At 37.0% G+C, this 20,708-nt stretch overlaps 1 protein-coding gene and 1 pseudogene across 2 annotated transcripts in view; one reads left to right on the forward strand and one right to left on the reverse strand.

The window, feature by feature from the left end:
* The window catches only part of LOC149896180 (uncharacterized), a 257,603-nt pseudogene that overhangs the window by 203,389 nt on the left and 33,506 nt on the right, over positions 1-20,708 (reverse strand).
* The window catches only part of ATPCL (ATP-citrate synthase), a 59,717-nt gene that overhangs the window by 38,162 nt on the left and 847 nt on the right, over positions 1-20,708 (forward strand). For both annotated transcript variants that reach the window (XM_090118278.1, XM_090118277.1), the window contains exons 8-23: positions 607-819; positions 1,994-2,151; positions 3,278-3,440; positions 8,012-8,179; positions 8,592-8,715; positions 9,330-9,427; positions 9,980-10,078; positions 11,104-11,219; positions 11,686-11,826; positions 13,008-13,147; positions 14,508-14,656; positions 15,566-15,655; positions 17,181-17,323; positions 17,854-18,016; positions 19,136-19,269; positions 20,154-20,360. In XM_090118278.1, coding sequence (XP_089974404.1) covers positions 607-819; positions 1,994-2,151; positions 3,278-3,440; positions 8,012-8,179; positions 8,592-8,715; positions 9,330-9,427; positions 9,980-10,078; positions 11,104-11,219; positions 11,686-11,826; positions 13,008-13,147; positions 14,508-14,656; positions 15,566-15,655; positions 17,181-17,323; positions 17,854-18,016; positions 19,136-19,269; positions 20,154-20,360 — 2,306 coding nt within the window. The remainder of the gene's footprint in view (positions 1-606; positions 820-1,993; positions 2,152-3,277; positions 3,441-8,011; positions 8,180-8,591; positions 8,716-9,329; positions 9,428-9,979; positions 10,079-11,103; positions 11,220-11,685; positions 11,827-13,007; positions 13,148-14,507; positions 14,657-15,565; positions 15,656-17,180; positions 17,324-17,853; positions 18,017-19,135; positions 19,270-20,153; positions 20,361-20,708) is intronic.

Below are 20,708 nucleotides of genomic sequence, written 5' to 3' on the forward strand. Positions count from 1 at the left end.
TTAACAGCGATAAAGTCAATAAAGAGATTGTTCCAATAACGCGTAGTCCGAAAGAAATTTTACCTACTTGAAATATTAGAAATGAAGCTATTATTTATTCGTTTAAAAGTGAAATTTTCCCACAACTTTCTTTTTTCGCATTAAAATATAAGATTACTTTACTTCTAAAATTTCTTTCGTAAATTTGATTTTAAGTAAAAATTTGATCATTGTCCAATTCAATTTCTTATTTTCGCATTAACTGTATTTTTTTTAGTAACTTTTAGTAATTTTTCCCATAAAATTTTCCATTTTCGCATTAAATAATGGTTTTCTTTGACGTCACAACGTCTTATAATTCGATATCCAGCTGCACGCACAAAAAAACATGAGTCATGCGGCGTTACCTCGCTCTGAGGCGTTCCATGTAAGGCTTAAAGCGAGAGCGCGGAACGAGCGACAAAGAAGCACAATCAGACGTTGTCACGTTCAACTGTCATCAGTAAACCGACTTTACAGACAACCAAATTTTTTAGTTAAAATTTTTGGTAATTTTTCCCATAAAATTTTCCATTTTCGCATTAAATAATCGTTTTTTTTAATGTTTTTTTCTACTATCCCCAACAGCTAACGGTCCTAAACAAGTCCGGTCGTATCTGGACCATGGTGGCCGGCGGCGGCGCGTCCGTCGTGTACACGGACACGGTGTGCGCGCTCGGCGGCGCGGGCGAGCTCGCCAACTACGGGGAGTACTCGGGCGCGCCCACTGAGAGCCAGACCGCGGATTACGCGAAGACTATATTCAGTTTGATGTGCAGGGATCGACATCCTAATGGGAAGGTGAGTTTTTTTGGGGTTTTTAAGAAGTTTTTTTGGGTATAAGTGTGTCTGTAGTCAAGAAAAGTATTGGGAAGTTCATAAATGCTTGGTTAGAGGGGGTATTTTGATGGGTTGTTAAATATCGGTAGTGTGTGCTGAGATCCATAGTTAATTAGCCATTGAAAATTCATAGTTAGTTAGCCAATGAGAATCCATAGTTAGTTAGCCATGAGTATAAGTAGTGCGTCATGTGATCCATAGTTAATTAGCCGATGAGAATCCATAGTTAGTTATCCTATTAATACGTGGGTGATTCCATCCATAGTTAGTTAGCCCGGTACGGGTGTAGATAGTTCAACTATGGAGAGTACTCTGGCGCGCCCACTGAGAGCCAGACTGCGGATTACGCGAAGACTATATTTAGTTTGATGTGCAGGGATCGACATCCTAATGGGAAGGTAAGAAAATGTAGGGTAAAAAGGGCTTTTGGAAGGTTTAAGTGGTAGAATGTGTAAGAAAAGTAGGTAAAAATAATGATAAATAATAATTGATGGGTTTAGAGGGGGTATTTTGATAGGTTATTAAATATTTGTGGTGGTATCCATAGTTAGTCAGCAGTGAATATGGGTAGTGCTTGCCAGTATCCATATGTGGTAGAGATAGCTCGTTTATTGCGGAGAAGATGCTCAACTATATCTTTATAGTCACAAATTGATTTTAATAGTAAAAACTGCAATCCCATAGTAAAGAAGATCTAAAAACAAATGATAACAATTATAAGCTTTCAAATCTTCTGTTAAAAAAAAAATTAAATACACTAGGAAAATCATGTTTGTACAACAATATAATAACAAGACAGTGTGGTACAAGAATAAAATATGCTTTCTTTATTAAGTGAAGTCCCATGTCTCCAAGTGGGGTAAGGGGCAGATGCATTATGCATCTGTTTCAGATGATCGATTTTCTTTAGTGACAAGTAGGTGATCAGCCTTCTGTGTTCTGCCAGACCGAGACATTTTTTTTTCATCGTCTACACCCATGGGACAGGACCCCTCGGTGCTACGCTCATGCGTCAACCACTGTACCAAGGAGGCTTTCCTTATTGCATACGTTTTTTCCCTATTTTTGCAATCTTTTCTCGCCCTATTATTCCTATCTTATTCTCAATATTTTTATCCTATATCTTATATTCCAGGTACTAATCATAGGCGGTGGTATAGCCAATTTCACGAACGTGGCGGACACTTTCCGTGGTATCATAACCGCGATAGAAACTTACAAAGACGCCCTACTGCAGTATAACGTCACCATATTCGTGAGGAGGGGTGGACCTAACTATCAGGAGGGGTTGAGGTTTGTTGAACAAAACTATTGTTAGACGTAACTTTTGATTTAATATTTTTGTGGATGAATAGTTGTCACTATTTCCTGTCAAAACAAATTTAGCTGTCGAATACTATAAGTTGCCGCTTTCATTTGAATCGTGGCGCATTCGTACGAATCGTGTCTAGGGGCTCGACGTTCGACCCAACTACCTTCACTTTGCTAATAGTCGTTGACTTTGATGTAGGTAGTTGCTGTGTAGAACATTCATTCGCAGTACATTCTTATTACATTCAAACTAATATTTAACCCGGCCTCGCGTGTAATTTCTTATACTATAATATAATAAATTATATTCAAGAAATTATATTCAAGTCATACCATATTGTAATGCATATCATCAAATAGCCCGACATAATATCACATCAGACGACGTCACATCATATGACGTCACATCACATCACATGACATCACACGATGTTTAGAATAGAATAGAATTAGAATTTATTCGCAGTAATCAAACAGATAAAAAAATACACAAGAAAAATAACAGTTTACTACGAAAAGGTTAAGCTAAGGCGTTTATTGTATACTTGTAAATATTTGTAACTTGGTGTCGTACATTCGATTGTCAAATAAATAATTGTAATGTATAAATTTATCCAATTTCTAGACAAATGAGAAATTTTCGAAGTTTCGAGTGTTTTCGAATTTATTCACTACTAGCGGTCCGCCCCGGCTTCGCCCGTGGTACATATTTCACAATAAAAGGTAGCCTATGTTCTTTCTCGAGGTCTAGAAATTATCTGTGCCAAATTTCATCAAAATCGCTCCAGTAGTTAATGCGTGAAAACCATACATACATAATTACAAACCTATATCACTTCACTACATAGTATAAAACAAAGTCGCTTTCTCTGTCCCTATGTCCCTATGTATGCTTAAATCTTTAAAACTACGCAACGGATTTTGATGCGGTTTTTTTTTATAGATAGAGTGATTCAAGAGGAATGTTTTTGTATATAATTTATTATTTTAGACAAAGCCGGCGAAGCTGCGGGCGGAAAGCTAGACTAGTGTATTATAAAGAGGAAACTCTTTATAATATGTATTAGTATAGATTATTTTATTTTTATTTATTTTCACTATTTCCCAGGCAAATGCGCGAAGTGGGCCACCGTCTCCGTATACCGATGTACGTGTTTGGCCCGGAATCGAACATGACGGCCATAGTTGGGCTCGCGCTTGGCCAAGCTCCGATACCGCCCGACCACCAGTTGGATTATGCGCCGAAACAATTGCCTAAGCCGGAGAAATCGGTAAGTGAACGAAAATAGGGGAAAAATGTTTTGGTATTTGACAAATTTTCAAAAAAACTAAGTTTTGACACAAAAATCGTGATTTTGACAATATAACATCACGAAATTGCTGAAGCAAGAGAAATTGGTGCAAACAAGGCAAAAAAGGGGTTCGGGCCGCACAGTACTACTAATAGACCAATATATTACTTATTTATATACCTGTAACCTGTAGTTGTGTAACTTTCAAATCATGTTTTTTGAGGTGCTTTTTATATACATACTTATACCATAGACTAATACACTCAAGAAGACTTACAATCGCCATAGTAAAAAACGTAACTCGTTTCTCAGTTCCCAATTTTGTCGATAGATGTCACTCACAGTAGCATTTGGCATTTTTATAAGCTTTTTTATACGTTTAAGAACTAGATGTCTCCTTAGAGCATTAAGTCGGTTTAATGAAGCTAAGAGATGTCGCTACAAAAAAAAACAATGTGCCAAATAGTATCTTGACGTAAAATATAATACGCAAAAAACGTAAACTATAACGTAAAATATAATACGTAAAATATAATACGCAAAAAAATATTTTTATTTAAATGTTATTTTTTGCTCTGAATCGCACAAGCGAAATGTTTTCGCTACAGAGCATATATACAACTTTCCGCCATCAATAATCGGGGCCTTTACGGCCGGCCGGTCGAGTAGACTAGTCTCTCCCTTTTTCGATTGAGGAAATCCACCTCCCTACCTCCACATCATTTTGTTTTAGTTTTAAAGCTTCGATATTGTATACAATTCATATTCAAATTGTTGTAAAATAGTCACACTTTTTTAAGTTGGTTGAATACACTAAAATACTTATAAGGATCGTACCTACTAATAAAAGTAACAAAATGAATTTTTAAAGTTATCTTCTGGAATCAATTTCAATAAAAATATAAAAAAATAATACTATCAAGTATGAAGATGATCTATAAAATGGATTGCGCTATGTTTACGTGATCTTTTGTTTCGCGAAGGATTCCGTATTTAGGCATTTGATATTCGTATTGGAGTTTAGGTATACGATAAATTTAATTTAAAATTAAAGATATATTAATTGTTAAATGAATGAGCACAACTTTATTATAATTATTTATGGGAGTTCACTGCACCAGCGCTCCTTAGGATGGACCGCCTATTTTTGTCACTTCGTTCATCGCTGTTCGAGAGTGACTTCGTGACCACCATGGACTTAGATCATTAAGTAATCGATAACACTCGCAGGTGTTTCCCCTTTTGTCGAGGTATAAGATTATTCGAATCGAAAAATCTTATGCTTTCATAAAAACTACTTGCGTAATCGATTACAAACACTCTGCGTTTTCCTAGGCTAAAACATCGAAAGGACGTCTGCGAGTGCTCCGCTAAAAATGCCGTTTTGCACTGTCAAGCCTTGCAGAAGCAATTCAAACATGTCGAATATTAAAAAAGATGGAATAACCTTTCATTTGTGTATATTTTTTTAACGTACATTTCTAATTAAATGCAATTTCTAATAATCGTCGATGTATCGTTTAGCGATATGATCAAGACAAATAATCGAGTCGTTTACTCGATCATTGATGCGGCCCCACGAGACTATCATAGAAAGAAAATATACAAATTTAATCTTTATGAACTAAGAGATAAAGTTGAATTTAAAACCCGATAATGAACCGCATTCCTTACGAGTCTATCTTTTAGCCCCTTGACCACCGAGCGGCCCGATCGGACCACGGCCCACGACACAATAGATTTTCTATTGTGTCTGTGATTCCGGAGGCTGAGGCATTAAAGAAATACAAATTTAATCTTTATGATCTAAGTTATAAAGTTGAATTTAGAACGCGATATTGAACCGCACTCCCCATGAGACAACTTGGAATGAAATACAAATTTAATCTTTATGAACTTAGGGATAGAGTTGAATTTAAAAACTCGTTGCTTAAAAGGTCATAAATTTTTACGACTTTCGTGACACAAATTATTTTTGTGAATGTGTGATTGTGTTTCAATAGTGTGAGTTACCTTCCCCGCACCAAAATCAGCAGAAAGTTTAGTTAGAACATTTGCCAGCGTACTCCATCCATTACTTAATGATCTAAGACCATGGACCACGTTGCTATGAACTGTTTTTGTCAAAGAATTACTCGAACAATTAGAGCATAAATTTCAACGTAAGATGTATAGGTGCCCGTAGGTGTATTGATGAGTCTCGTACTTAAAAACCGATAGATGCTGGTTCAAATCATTGCCGTACATCTTCTTTTTTTCTTTTCCCGTATTTTATGGTCATATAAATAATACTTTTTACAAGGGAATAATTAAGAAGAAAAAAGATATAGACATTTTTTTAACAGAAAATAAAGAATTTAAATAATATATATTACTAGCGGTCCGCCCCGGCTTCGCCCGTGGTACATATTTACGTTTTCTCTACATAAAAACCATCCTCGTACTTCAAGGAATATACTTAATAAAAAAAAATTATCGAAATCGGTTCAGCCGTTCTCGAGTTATGCGCTTACCAACACATTTTGCGATTCATTTTTATATATAAGAAGACTAGCAGTCCGCTACGGCTTCGCCCGTGGTACATATTCACGTTTTCTCTACATAAGAACCATCCTCGAACTTCAAGGAATATTATAAAAAAAGAATTAACGAAATCGGTTAATCCGTTCTCAAGTTATGCGCTTACCAACACATTTTGGGATTCATTTTTATATTATAAAGATATACACTACTCTGATCACTATGTCGAATGTTTGTAGTGGGTGTCGAAATCTTATTAAAGGTACTCTCTTCCTTAAGATGCTCCACCACCGCGTTGCTATGAACTGTATTTATCAAAGAAATACTCGAACAATTAGGAGAATGACCACGGGTGGTATCGGTAAAATTTTAGTTGTGCCACGTATTCGTGATATTGTTAATTCCTATTTGTATTTATAATGATCATATGTATCAATATTAAGTCTTAATTATACCGGATAAATTGAAATAATAGTAAAAGTTATTCTTTTGAAACATGTATGACCACGTATGGAATCGGTAAAATACTAGTTGTGTCACGTGTTCGTGATATTGTTAATTCCTATTTGTATTTATAATGATCATCATTTATCACTATTAAGTCGTAATTATACCGAATAAATAGAAATAAAAGTAAAAGTTTCTGTTTTGACACATATATCTATCTCTCTTGCAAGCGTCCTGCGTCATATGTCATAGTTGAATGAATGTGTTCGACGCATTGTTCGACGTTATTTATTTTGAATTATAATGTTTATTACGATTTACTTTTCACATTTGTCTTGTAAATTAAAATATTACCTATGTAATAAATGTAAAACTTAACGTTCATCGTTAGTATAAACTCGATAAAGTATTTTTTTGAAGCGTTGAATAAAACTATTGTTTTATTTTTATTGTCGTGAACTGCGGCTTATTTACATAAAAACTTTAATCGTTTCTAAAAGTACTAACATCAAGCTTTAAATTGAGCTATATTTCATCTTGACACAATAAGTTTGATTGCGATACCAAGTGCCATAGTCACTTGGGCAATCTCCTTTCAATGTAAGACGTATAAGTGCCTGTAGCTGTGTTGACTGAGTCTCGTACTTTAAAATCGATAGATGCTGGTTCAAATCATCGCTGTTCATGCACATTTTTTTTTCTTTTCCCGTATTTTAAGGGTCATATAAATAATACTGTTTACAAGAGAGAAAGAAGAAAAAGAAGAAAAAAGATAAGACATTTTTTTTAACAGAAAATAAAGAATATATATAACTAATATATATTATATACACTACTCTGATCACTATGTTGAATGTTTGTAGTGGGTGTCGAAATCTTATTAAAGGTACTCACTTCCTTAAGATGCTCCACCACCGCGTTGCTATGAACTGTATTTATCAAAGAAATACTCGAACAATTAGAGCATAAATTTCAATGTAAGACGTATAAGTGCCAGTAGCTGTGTTGACTGAGTCTCGTACTTTAAAATCGATAGATGCTGGTTCAAATCATCGCTGTACATCCACATTTTTTTTTCTTTTCCCGTATTTTATGGTCATATAAATAATACTGTTTACAAGGGAATACTTAAGAAGAAAAAAGATATAGACATTTTTTTAACAGAAAATAAAGAATATATATAATATAATTATATTATATACACTACTCTGATCACTATGTCGAATGTTTGTAGTGGGTGTCGAAATCGTAATAGAGGTACTCACTACACTCAAAAACTAAAATAATAATTCAAAAACACCGGAGTTTTTAAAACAACGCCCTCTAGATGTAATAATTGAAAATCGATAGTTTGCTGTTTCCTTAGTTCTAAAATTGGTCACTAGGTGGCGCTTTTAAAACTGCAAATTAAATAATAAGCTCAAATGAGAGCGCCATCTAGCAATAAGCTGAAATTACGGGGTACGATCTCTAGTATGTCAATCATCAGTCCTCTTTAGATTCTATTAGTCCATGCTTATACTACTACTATATATTCTTCTATTCGATTTAATAAATAAAATGATTATACTTTCTCCTTACAGCCAGCGCCACAAATCGAGTTACCAGAACTTACAAACCAACTCCTGGACCTAGTCTGCTCACAAGCGCCGACCAGAATGGACCTGGGCCAACAGACGTCGACCGCACGACCGCTGTTCAGTGATAGGACCAAGGCGATCGTGTGGGGCATGCAGAATAGAGCTATACAGGTGGGATTTGTAGATTTTTTGCACGTTTTTACAGATTTTTTCGCGTTTTTGGGAGTTTTATAGCGTTTTTTTGGGTGCTTTTCCCCGATTTTCGAGGTTTTTGGAAGTTTTGACTAGATTTTCCAGGTTATTTGCAGTTTTTTCATCTAGATCTACTCGCAGACACCAAATAATATGGTCACCTGGGAATAATAATATGGGATCTGGGTTAGTTTTTAGGTACTTTCTTGTCTAGAGCTAGTCTACCTTCCAAATAATTATATTAGTATGTGTTTGCTACAAAATAAAATTGATATTAATAATGAATACTTCTTACATTACGTTCTAAATAAAAATGGCATCTCAAATTGGATAATATAAAAAAGGATTTTCTTCTTATTTTTTTATTAATTATATACTTGATACATTTCAGGGCATGCTCGACTTCGACTACATATGCCGTCGCGCGGAACCGTCCGTCGTGGCGATAGTGTATCCGTTCACGGCTGATCATAAGCAGAAATATTACTTCGGGAACAAGGAAGTTTTTATACCCGGTGAGTTGATTTTTATATCTATACTAATACTAGTGGTCCGCCCCGGCTTCGCCCGTGGTACATATTTCGCAATAAAAGGTAGCCTATGTCCTTTCTCGGGTATCAAAATATCTCCATACCAAATTTCATGCAAATTGGTTCAGTAGTTTAGGCGTGATTGAGTAACAGACAGACAGACAGAGTTACTTTCGCATTTATAATATTAGTATTTAGTATGGATTATAAAGCCGAAGTGTTGGTTTGTTTATTTGAACGTGCTAATCTCAGGAATTAGTGTTGATTTGAAAAATTATTTCGGTGTTAGATAGCCCATTTATCGAGGAAGGCTATAGGCTATATCATCACGCTAAGACCAATAGGAGCGGAGGAATGCGGGTAAAACCGCGGGGTACACCTAGTATTTTATAATATAATGTTTTTTAACAATCTTTTATTAGCTTCATCTGTATGTTTGAATGAAACTGACTACTTTATCGATTTAGACTCACTTTAAACGGACAGATTTAATTCAAACTTTGTACACTTATCAAGGATTGGTGACAATACAATAACTTCACGACTTTATTCGTATATTTTTAGTTTTTTTCTTAACTCTATTAATTATTATTTTACAGTATTCTGCGACATGGATGTAGCAATGCGGAAGCATCAAGAGGCCACGGTTTTGGTCAACTTTGCGTCTTTGAGATCTGCTTATGATAGCACTATTCAGGTTTGGAATATATTATAATATAATAATAATAAACAAATTTAGAATAGAATAGAATAAGAATTTATTCGCAGTAAAAATTAAACATATAAACAAAAAAAATACACAAGAAATATAAAAGTTTACTACGAAAAAACTATTTTAAAATTACTTAATATGTATTTATATATTAATATTACAAAGCTGAAGAGTTTGTTTGTTCTTTTGTTTGAACGCGCTAATCTTAGGAAGTACTAGTCCGATTTGAAAAATTCATTCGGTGTTAGATAGCCCATTTATCGAGGAAGGCTATAGGCTATATATCATCACGCTAAGACCAACAGGAGCGGAGCTCTGCGGGTAAAACCGCGAAGCAGAGCTAGTTGAATATAAAGCCACTTATAAATTATGTTTTTCTAGTACAATATATTTTTTACATGTGTGAATAAGTCCATTTTAGGTAAAAGACGCGGGTTCGAATCCCGCTTCGTTATCGAAATTTTTCTTTCGGAAGTCTATTCTTGCCGATATATTCTATGTAATTATATAATAATTTTGTATGTATGTATGTCACAGGCGATGCAACATCCACAAATAAACACAGTTGTGATCATTGCTGAGGGAATCCCCGAGAACATGACGAGGAAAATCATCAAATTGGCTGATGCAAGAGGCGTAAGTATTTTTTTATATTTCAATTTTTTTAATATATTATCTTTATTAATTATTTATACGCGTTGACAAAACCTAAGAAGGTGTAACTAACACGAACTTCCTAAATTATGTATCACTTTCGACTTTGGATCTGGGATAAAAATGAAATAGTATAGTCTAAATATATAAAACTCAAAGACAGACATTGTGATATATCAACGCACAGCCCAAACCACTGGACAGATTGGGCTAAAATTTGGCATATAGGTAGATGATAGGACGTAGGCATCTGCTAAGAAAGGATTTTGATTAATTCTACCCCCAAGGGGATAAAATAGGGGATGAAAGTTTGTACCATGAATATTATATCACAACAATTAACAATATTTTTTTTTTATCATTTCCACGCAGGCGAAGCTGCGGGCAACAGCTAGTCTATAATATGACTCAGGGGAAGTTTAATTTTCCGTTGGTTAAATAATTATTGATATCGGCCCTGTTATGTAGTTATTACATTTGTTTCAAGCTGTATTTACATTGGCATTTGCCATATTTTGCATATTCTCCAATTATAAAAAAAGAGTTTTGAGTTTTTCATTTAGTCTGCATGTAGTGCACTGCAGTTAGAGATGAATTTTAACTTATAATAATTATTTCTACAAAACATAATTACAATATAAAATATAAAATTTTTTATTTACAATTTGATGAGTAATTTATTTTTAGATTCATATCAATGAGTAAATTACATTTCCCACAGCCGGAGGCCCCAAAAGAAAATTAGATTTACTTTATAAACTACATTTAATAATTAAAATGAAACTTTTACACACATGTCTGCTCGGTGCAAACCGGAGTTAAGGAATCATTATACATATTTAATAATTATTCTTAAGAAGTTTTAAAACTAACACAACAAAACCACGCTCGCATTCCGTTCCCATTGGAACGGCGTAGTCAGCAGTTTGCTGTTAAGGCCGGGACGTAACAAGTAAAAAGATAAAGTAATAATGTTGTGTTTTAATTGTTATTATTTATATTTTCAGGTGAACATAATCGGGCCGGCCACAGTGGGTGGAATTAAGCCTGGTTGCTTCAAAATTGGCAACACAGCTGGCATGATCGATAATATCATTGATAGCAAGTTGTATAGACCTGGCAGGTGAGTTTGAGCGTCTTTTTTTTTGACGTTTTTAAGCGTTTTTTCAGCGTTTTTGGAGCATTTTTTGGACGTTTGTTGGTTATTGACAATATTATTGATAGCAAGTTGTATAGACCTGGCAGGTTAGTTGGAGCGTTTTTTGAGCGTTTGTTGAGCGTTGATGGACGTTTTTTTGTGCGTTTATCAAGCGTTTTTAGCACGTTTGTTGGGCGTTTTTTTTCTGACTGCGATTTTTTGTGCGTTTGTTGAGTGTTTGAGAGCGGTTATCGAACGTATTTAACCCGACTGCCAAAGGAGGGTTATGTTTATCGAGTGTATGTATGTATGTTTCTTTCGCACGCCTCGTATTTTGACGTATAAGTTGTCGTTGTAAATTATTATCATCAAAAATGTGATAGGCTACATTAATTACTTTATTTATAATTAACCTGTTAATATATTTAAATCCCGTCTTTTTTGTTCACAGCGTGGCCTACGTGTCCCGTTCCGGAGGTATGAGTAACGAACTTAACAACATTTTATCGAAAAACGCGGACGGCGTTTGTGAAGGTGTCGCTATCGGTGGTGACAGGTATCCGGGGACCACGTTCATTGATCATCTGTTGAGGTGAGTTATTAAAGTGAAACTTTTATTACATCGTCTCAAACTTTTTGGTCTGTGTAGCGCATGTCGCGTGACGGTCGAACCGTACGATAATTATCGTACAAATACGATAATTGTATACCTAAGTTTCACTTTTACCGTGGTTTCATAAAACCACACAATATTTTTTATTTTTGGGAATACCTAAAAAAAAGTGTTTTTATAGTTCGTAGGGGTTAAGAGAGGGCTCCCTAACATAATTTCTGACACTGAGAGACCGGTTAGACCGCTACGGTACTAGACGCTAACACAGTGGTAATAAAGTTCAATATCGCGTGCGCTTTTTGATCGCGTTAGAGCTCGAAACTAAATCTCGTAAGTCTCAATTCGTATTTCGTTTATAACTAAAGTAATAATTGGTCTATAGAAAAAATATCTTGGGATTGGATAGTAAACTATATTCTCTTACTGTTAACATTTATTTTAGGCATAAAGTTCAAAAGTTAAAAAATGTAATAATCCTTAAAAAAGGCATAATTTTTGATTAAAAAATGAATCGAGCGAAAATGTTACAATTACGTAACTGTCTTGTACATGGAAAGAAAAAGACCCAATAAATCATATACTAAAGTTCCATTTTGATTGTATGTGTGACTGTTTCAGAATATTAATGCAAATTCACATAAAATTTAGGAAGCCTCCTCTTAATTTCGGCGTTTTATTTTATTTTTAACCGATATTCCTAAAATTGTTTCTGAGGTAAATTATTTATTTTTTTTTTTAAATATTTTTCACTGTTTGAACGGTTTTTTGTATATTATAATTAAAATAAAATAACAAATGGAGGCTTCTTTGTTCTTATTAATGTAATTTTCTTAATGAGTGATGTTTTTTTTTGTGATGTCTGTAACGAAGCCACGCGGGTGAAACCGCGGAGCGCAGCTAGTAATGAATAAATCGCGTTTAAAATCCGTCAAAATCTTCAATGTCAATGTATTAAAGTGAAACTTTTATTACATTGTCTCAAACTTTTTGGTCTGTAGCGCATGTCGCGTGACGGTCGGCTGCCGAGTAGGTATAAAGCAGTGTTCGGAGTCATTATCGTACAAATACGATAATTTTGTGCCTAAGTTTCACTTTTACCGTGGTTTCGTAAAACCACACAACATTTCTTAAATCATTAATTTTTTTACTAATTCTAACAGATTCGAAGCGGATCCGAACGTCAAGATGCTAGTGCTGCTCGGCGAAGTGGGCGGCGTTGAGGAGTACCACGTATGCCGCGCGATACGGGATGGTCTGATCACCAAACCCATGGTCGCTTGGTGTATCGGCACTTGTTCCGGTGAGTGGGGGGAGGGGGGAATGGGGAGAATGGGTGGGGAAGTGGGGAGAAGTAGTGGGGAAATGGGGAGAAATAGTGGGAAAATGGGGAGAAGTAGTGGGGACATGGGGAGTAGTAGCGGGGAAACGGGGAGAAGTAGTGGGGAAATGGGGAGAAGAAGTGGGAAATGGGGAGAAGTAGTGGGGAAAGGGGAGAAGTAGCGGGGAAATGGGGAGAAGTAGTGGGGGAATGGGGAGAAGTAGTGAGGAAATGGGGAGAAGTAGTGGGGACATGAGGAGAAGTAGTGGGGAAACGGGGAGAAGTAGTGGGGAAACGGGGAGAAGTAGTGGGAAATGGGGAGAAGTAGTGGGAGAATGGGGAGAAATAGTGGGGAAATGGGGAGAAGTAGCGGGGTAATGGGGAGAAGTAGTGGGGAAATGGGGAGAAGTAGCGGGGAAATGGGGAGAAGTAGTGGGGGAATGGGGAGAAGTAGTGAGGAAATGGGGAGAAGTAGTGGGGACATGGGGAGAAGTAGTGGGGAAACGGGGAGAAGTAGTGGGGAAACGGGGAGAAGTAGTGGGGAAATGGGGAGAAGTAGTGGGAAATGGGGAGAAGTAGTGGGAGAATGGGGAGAAGTAGTGGGGAAATGGGGAGAAGTAGCGGGGTAATGGGGAGAAGTAGTGGGGAAATGGGGAGAAGTAGTGGGGGAAATGGGGAGAAGTAGTGGGGAAATAGTGGGCAAGGAGTACCACCTGTGACGCGCGATACGGGACGCTAGGAGCGGGGAAATGGGGAGAAGTAGTGGGGAAATGGGGTTCTCCCCATTAGAAGTAGCGGGGTAATGGGCAGAAGTAATGGGGAAATGATGAGAAGTGGTGGGGAAATGAGGAGAAGTTGTGGGGAAATGGGGAGAAGTAGTGGGGAAATGGGGAGAAGTAGTGGGGAAATGGGGATAAGTAGTGGGGAAATGGGGAGAAGCATTGGGGAAATGGGGAGAAGCATTGGGGAAATGGGGAGAAGCAGTGGGGAAATGGGGAGAAGTAGTGGGGAAATGGGGAGACGTAGAGGGGAAATGGGGAGAAGTAGTGGGGAAATGAGGAGAAGTAGAGGGGAAACAGTGGACAAGGAGTACCACCTGTGAAGCGCGATACGGGACGGTTTGATCGCCAAACCCATGGTCGCTTGGTGTATCGGCACTTGTTCCGGTGAGTGGGTCGTGGGGGGGGAGGGAGTACCACGTGTGCTGCGCGATACGTATGTTTATCTGGTTTCCATAATACAAGCGAAAGCTTAGTATGGGATCAAATCGGGCCGTGTGTGAAAATAGTGCCGAAATATTTATTTATTTAAAAAAATATTTTATTTATCATTTTGTCCGCAGACATGTTCACGTCCGAAGTACAGTTCGGTCACGCGGGTTCGCTCGCGGGTTCTGCGCTAGAAAAAGCGGCCGCTAAGAACGCGTCGCTCAAACAGTACGGTGTCACCGTGCCAGCGTCGTTCGATACGCTGGGTGACGCTGTGAGACAGGTTGGTGACGCTCGGTGACGTCATAAGTTTTATTTAAATTATTTTTTGAAGTGAAAACTTCTGTAGCGGCGTTGAGCACTTTTTCTGTAATGGGTATAAAATCTTAAACTCGCGTCAGGACACGTGACCTGATCGAAAAAGCGTAAGACGGATACCATTCCAAAATATCAAACAAGCTCAACGTTAATAATCAAGTTTTCACTTCTGCCGGCACCCCCGGAGTGCAACCCGTCTTTTTTTTGGTTTTATGGCATTCAAATGCTTTATAAAGGGGTTTGGGTAAAGGTGGCGTCGTGATGAACTTTCGCGGCAAAGTGATGAAATTTGGATATTTTAAAAGAGCAATATGTTGCGTATATAAGCGTTCATATACAAAGTTTTGATTAGAATTCTTAAATAAATAAAGGGGAAACTTTAAAAAGCTCAGAAAAATCTTATAATAAATCATCTAGATTCTAGATAAATGAATAATACAAAACCAAATATCTCTGTTCCTAATATGTTTCGAGATTTATGTCCATAATAACTTTTGCTCACAATATATTGTTCTTTTAAAATATTCAAGTTACATCACTGGCCGCGAAAGTTCATCACGATGACACTAGCTCATACCAAAGTACCTAGATAGTAAATAGATCTCGCGCGGTGTGTCCCTTAGACACAAAACTGTAAGAATAGAATAAATTCGATCGCTCTGGCGGGTCATGAGTGGCTGAGTTGGTCAGGCATTCGCCCCGGTTTAGTGTGAAAAGATGCGGGTTCGAGTCCCGCTGAGTGATCGAATTTTTTCTATTCTTTAAATTTATGTTTATCTAGAAAAATCCTTGTTATAGATTTTGCAAGATATTATTTACAAAAAACAAATATTTATGAAATTTCGCTACAAATAAAATTATTTTACATTAACAGGTGTACGACAAATTGGTGAAGGAGGGAAAAATTATCGTCAAAGAGGAGGTCGAGCCTCCAAAGGTGCCGATGGATTACGACTGGGCCAGGGTGAGTAAACTAGTATAGAAATAATACCCCATGCCCCCCTTAGGCGCGGGACATATACAAGCGGCGCGGCGCGCATCGGGCGCGCTGTTGGCGTCCGAAAATGATATTTATATAGAGTGGTTAAATGCATTTTCTTCATGCATAATTTAGTAAAATTATGTTTTTTGTGCTAAAAGAGATTAACATTAATTTGAAAGTAACGACTTTGTTTTGATAATTCCTTGTAAGTAAATAGCGAGGATACCCCACGATTGCAAATATATCTTTGTTGGAAATGTTGGAATTTACTTGGGAAATTTTATAGTATCTACTTTTAAAGTAATTTTAAAGTAGTACTGGTGTAATGATGGAAGAAAAGAAGGTTAAAATAACACAAAATTTATATTGTACTAGTGGTCCGCCCCGGCTTCGCCCGTGGTACATATTTCGCAATAAAAGGTAGCCTATGTTGCCTTAGTGGCGTGGCGTGCCGCCTCGACGCCTGTCCAAAATTCTTTCATACAAAATGTATAAGAAGCACGTGGTGCAAAACAGATTCAAGAGGTGCGCTTATGGCACGCCCGCGCCAAGCCGCGCGTGTTTGACCCGCGCCTAAGGGGTATGGAGCAGATGCATGTCTGTTTTACGGATTCTTTGATTGGACTCTTTGGATGTATTAAATCGAGCAGTTTTCTAAAAAAAAATGTTTTTGTATTGTAGTTACTTGAAATTTATAATTCCTATTTAAAATATTTGAAGTTGTTCTTATGAGATATGTTTCGACATCGATTAATTATAATATGTATTACAATAATACTAAGAATTCGTATTTAGTATTTACACTCAATAATTTTTTATGCGCAAAAAAGTAAATGTAAAAGTAAAAAATATAAAAAGTTCATTGAAATTTAACACCTTAATTCCTGGAAATAATGTTTAGATTCTGTTGCATTTCACATACGAATACTGTGCCTTGCACATGCGTAGGCACAGTGTTACTTCGGACTGTTTATGCGCGTGATCGCGAGTCTATGTAATGCCATTATTTTCTACTAGATTTCCGCCCGCAGCTTCGCCCGCATTTTCAAAGGAAAACCCGCATAGTTCCCGTTCCCGTGGGATTTCCGGGATAAAACCTATCCTATGTGTTAATCCATGTTACCCTCTATATGCGTGCTAAATTTCATTGTAATCGGTTCAGTAGTTTTTACGTGAATGAGTAACAAACATCCATACATCCATACTTACAAACTTTCGCCTTTATAATAGTATTAAGTAATAGAAAATATCTATACATTGTGTAGGCGATTAGGGTTACAATTATAAAACTCAGGGGATGATTTTAAGACGTATATTGTCTCAAAATCGTAATACAATATAATGTAATGCGTTCGTCTTCTTCCGCGCCATCACTTATATAATCACCAAAATATATTTTTTCAAATTTTTCCTATTTTGGACTATTTTTGAGCATAATTGCTATATCTAGTTATTCATTTTTTGTCACTATTTTTACTATTTCATTATTTTTTTTATTTTTTTTCAGAAACTCGGTCTGATCCGCAAACCGGCCGCTTTCATAAGCACAATATGCGACGAGCGTGGTCAAGAGTTGAGTTACTGCGGTGTGCCGATCAGCCAAGTGCTCGAGCGGCAGTTGGGCGTGGGCGGCACTATCAGCCTGCTGTGGTGAGTTGGACCTTATTGAACTCAAACTCGAACTCAAACATTCATTTATTCAATTAGACTACTATTTAGTAGCACTTTCGAATCGTCATTACATAAGTATTTTTAACATTTACCACCGATTCGGAAAGCAGTATCTATGGAGAAGAATCGGCAGAAACTCCATAGTTGCTCTTTTTAATAATTTCATTTTATTACAAAGGTCAGGTTTTAATGCATGTCAATATTATAATGATCATAATTCATAAGTCAATAATTAGATAATTTGCTATACTATTTCTAATGTAATATGTTTTGACGTGATAACGTTTTTAAAATCGTTTTAGTCGTGTGACATGTTCAGAAACTTGTGTCACACCAAAACCTCACGATCGCGATCGCAGGTATAACGAGAGAGAGACGGACCGATCTCCCGTCTCATCTCGAGCGCTGCCACCGATAAGACGTTATCACGTAAACATCTCGATCGTAAACCTACTTTACAAACAACTAATTTTTTTATATATTTAATTTTGTTCATCTTTCCTTCCCAGGTTCCAACGCGAACTACCCGAGTGGGCTTGCAAGTTCTTCGAGCTTGTTCTCATAGTGACAGCTGACCATGGACCGGCTGTTTCCGGCGCTCACAACACTATGGTCACCGCTCGAGCCGGCAAGGACCTCATCTCGTCTGTTGTCTCTGGCCTGCTGACCATCGTGAGTGAACACTGACCATAGACTAGACACGGATCATAGACTAGGCTAGACTTGCTCATAGATTGGCGGCCATTACGTCTCGATAACCCCCGTTTTCCAATTACAGCACTAGAGCGCATTATGCGGCATAATGCTTAACGTTGAATGTTTCAACTACAGCAACGCTTCGCACAATCGAGCACTAGAAAAAGTAATGCGCGTGAATTGATGCGTGCAATCGATGCCATTGATCGAAATGTTTTGTTTATATGTATATTATCGTTAGAAATATTATTAATTGTTGGAAAAATTTTGAAAGCTTTCGTTTCATTATAGTTTTTTCGAAATAATCAAAGTTAATTCAAATTGTGTTAAAAAAATAAATATAAGTATGGATGAAGGTACAAACATTGACTTTTTTTTATATTTCACATTTAAAATGTGAATACAATTTCATTTTAGAATTCGAATCTACAAACAAATTTGTTTACAGGAATATACTTACATTTTATTATATACTTGGTGCATTTGAAAAGTAATTCACGTTCCAATTAAGCATCAGCATAATTCGGCATTGTGCGCCACTGAGTCCCATTATGCTCTGCAATTGGAAAACTACCAATATGACTGACACATTTAAAAAAATATATGTTATTACAGTTACTTATGCTAAATAGTTTTGCAAGTTTACGCGAAAATTAGAAAAAAAGAAACAACTTCATATTATTGAAAATTTTCTATGGGCCATGGACCGTCAAATGAATTATAGAAAATCTTTAAATGCAGTTCTATTTCTTTTACAAATAAACGAATGTTACGTTTTAGCAAAATTTGCTATCTCTAGTATTTCAAGTACCGTTTTTCCACCCTGTATAATGTATACTAATATTATAAAGCTGAAGAGTTTGTTTTATTGTTTGTTTGTTTGTACGCGCTAATCTCGGGAACTACTGGTCCGATTTAAAAAAATTCTTTCGGTGTTAGATAGCCCATTTATCGAGGAAGGCTATAGGCTATATATCATCACGCTAAGACCAACAGGAGCGGAGCAATGCGGATGAAACAGCGGGGAACGGCTAGTGCATAATGTATGTACATTTTGACAAAATTATTTATTTTTATTGTTTTTTCTTTCTCCAGGGCGATCGTTTCGGCGGCGCTTTAGACCGGGCCGCGTTAGATTTCTGCGCCGCGTACGACAAGGGACAACACCCGCAGGAGTTTGTCAACGAGAAACGGGCTAAAGGGGAACTCATTATGGGCATTGGACATAGGTATGTTTTATTTTTAGTTTAATGACATTCAAATGTGAATTGAAATTCAAATTTATTAATTAGTTTTTAAACTTATTTGTGCTTCCGGATGACTCCTAGTCACTACATAGTATAAAACAAAGTCGCTTTTTCTGGCCCTATGTCCCTTTGTATGCTTAAATCTTTAAAACTACGCAACTGATTTAGATCCGGTTTTTTTTTATAGATAGAGTGATTCAAGAGGAAGGTTTTAGTATATAATTTACTAGGTTTTAGACAAAGCAGGCGAAGCCGCGGACAGTAAGCTAGTAAGTTAATAAAATGCTTGAGGCATTTAAAAAATAAATTTAAATAAATCGAGTACGATATAGATTGTTATAATGTTAGTTGAGACCGTTTAATCATCTCAATAGATGGCGCGGGGTGTCCTTTAGACACATAATAATTGAAAGTACAAAAAATTAGATTGGCCTAGCGGGATCACGAGTAGCCGAGAGACAAGGCTAAAAAGACGTGGGTTCAAATCCCGCCACTTGATCGAAAGTGATGTCTATTATTTAAAAAAATCGTAGTATGTTTTACAATAGCACCACTTTTATTTAAAAATAGCTGTTCCCCGCGGTTTCACTCGCATTACTCCGCTCCTGTTGATCTTAGCGTGATGATATATAGCCTATAGCCTTCCTCGATAAATGAGCTGTCTAACACCGAAAGAATTTTTTAAATCGGACCAGTAGTTCCCGAGATTAGCGCGTTCAAAACAAACAAACTCTTCAGCTTTATAATATTAGTATAGATATCATTTTGCCCACATGAAAAAATGTAGATTTCACAATGTACTTTGCGAACATTCCTAAAGCATCACTTTTTTATATTTATTCTAAAATAATACCCTCTCATTCCAGAGTGAAGTCCATAAACAACCCGGACTCCCGAGTCCGCGAACTAAAGGCCTACGTGACAGCCCGTTGGCCCGCGTGGCCCGTCACTAGATACGCGTTGGACGTTGAAGCGATAACAACACGCAAGAAGCCCAACCTCATACTGAACGTGGACGGAATTGTTGCAGCGGCCATGGTCGATCTGTTCCGGCACTGCCAGCTGTTCTCGCAGTGAGTATTGACACGCTGTACAATAGATTGTACACCATAGATACTATAACAACACGCAAGCCCAACCTCATACTGAACGTGGACGGAATTGTTGCAGCAGCCATGGTTGATCTGTTCCGGCACTGCCAGCTGTTCTCGCAGTGAGTATTGACACGCTGTACAATAGATTGTACACCATAGATACTATAACAACACGCAAGCCCAACCTCATACTGAACGTGGACGGAATAGTTGCAGCGGCCATGGTCGACCTGTTCCGGCACTGCCAGCTGTTCTCGCAGTGAGTATTGACAGACAGACAGACATAAACAATAGCACTACAGATATTGATGTTTCTTTTCGAATTTC

Source organism: Colias eurytheme, chromosome 29, assembly GCF_061535395.1.
Source record: "Colias eurytheme isolate Ceu_HAF_F1 chromosome 29, ilColEury1 Martin Lab GWU primary, whole genome shotgun sequence".
Taxonomy (NCBI): domain Eukaryota; kingdom Metazoa; phylum Arthropoda; class Insecta; order Lepidoptera; family Pieridae; genus Colias; species Colias eurytheme.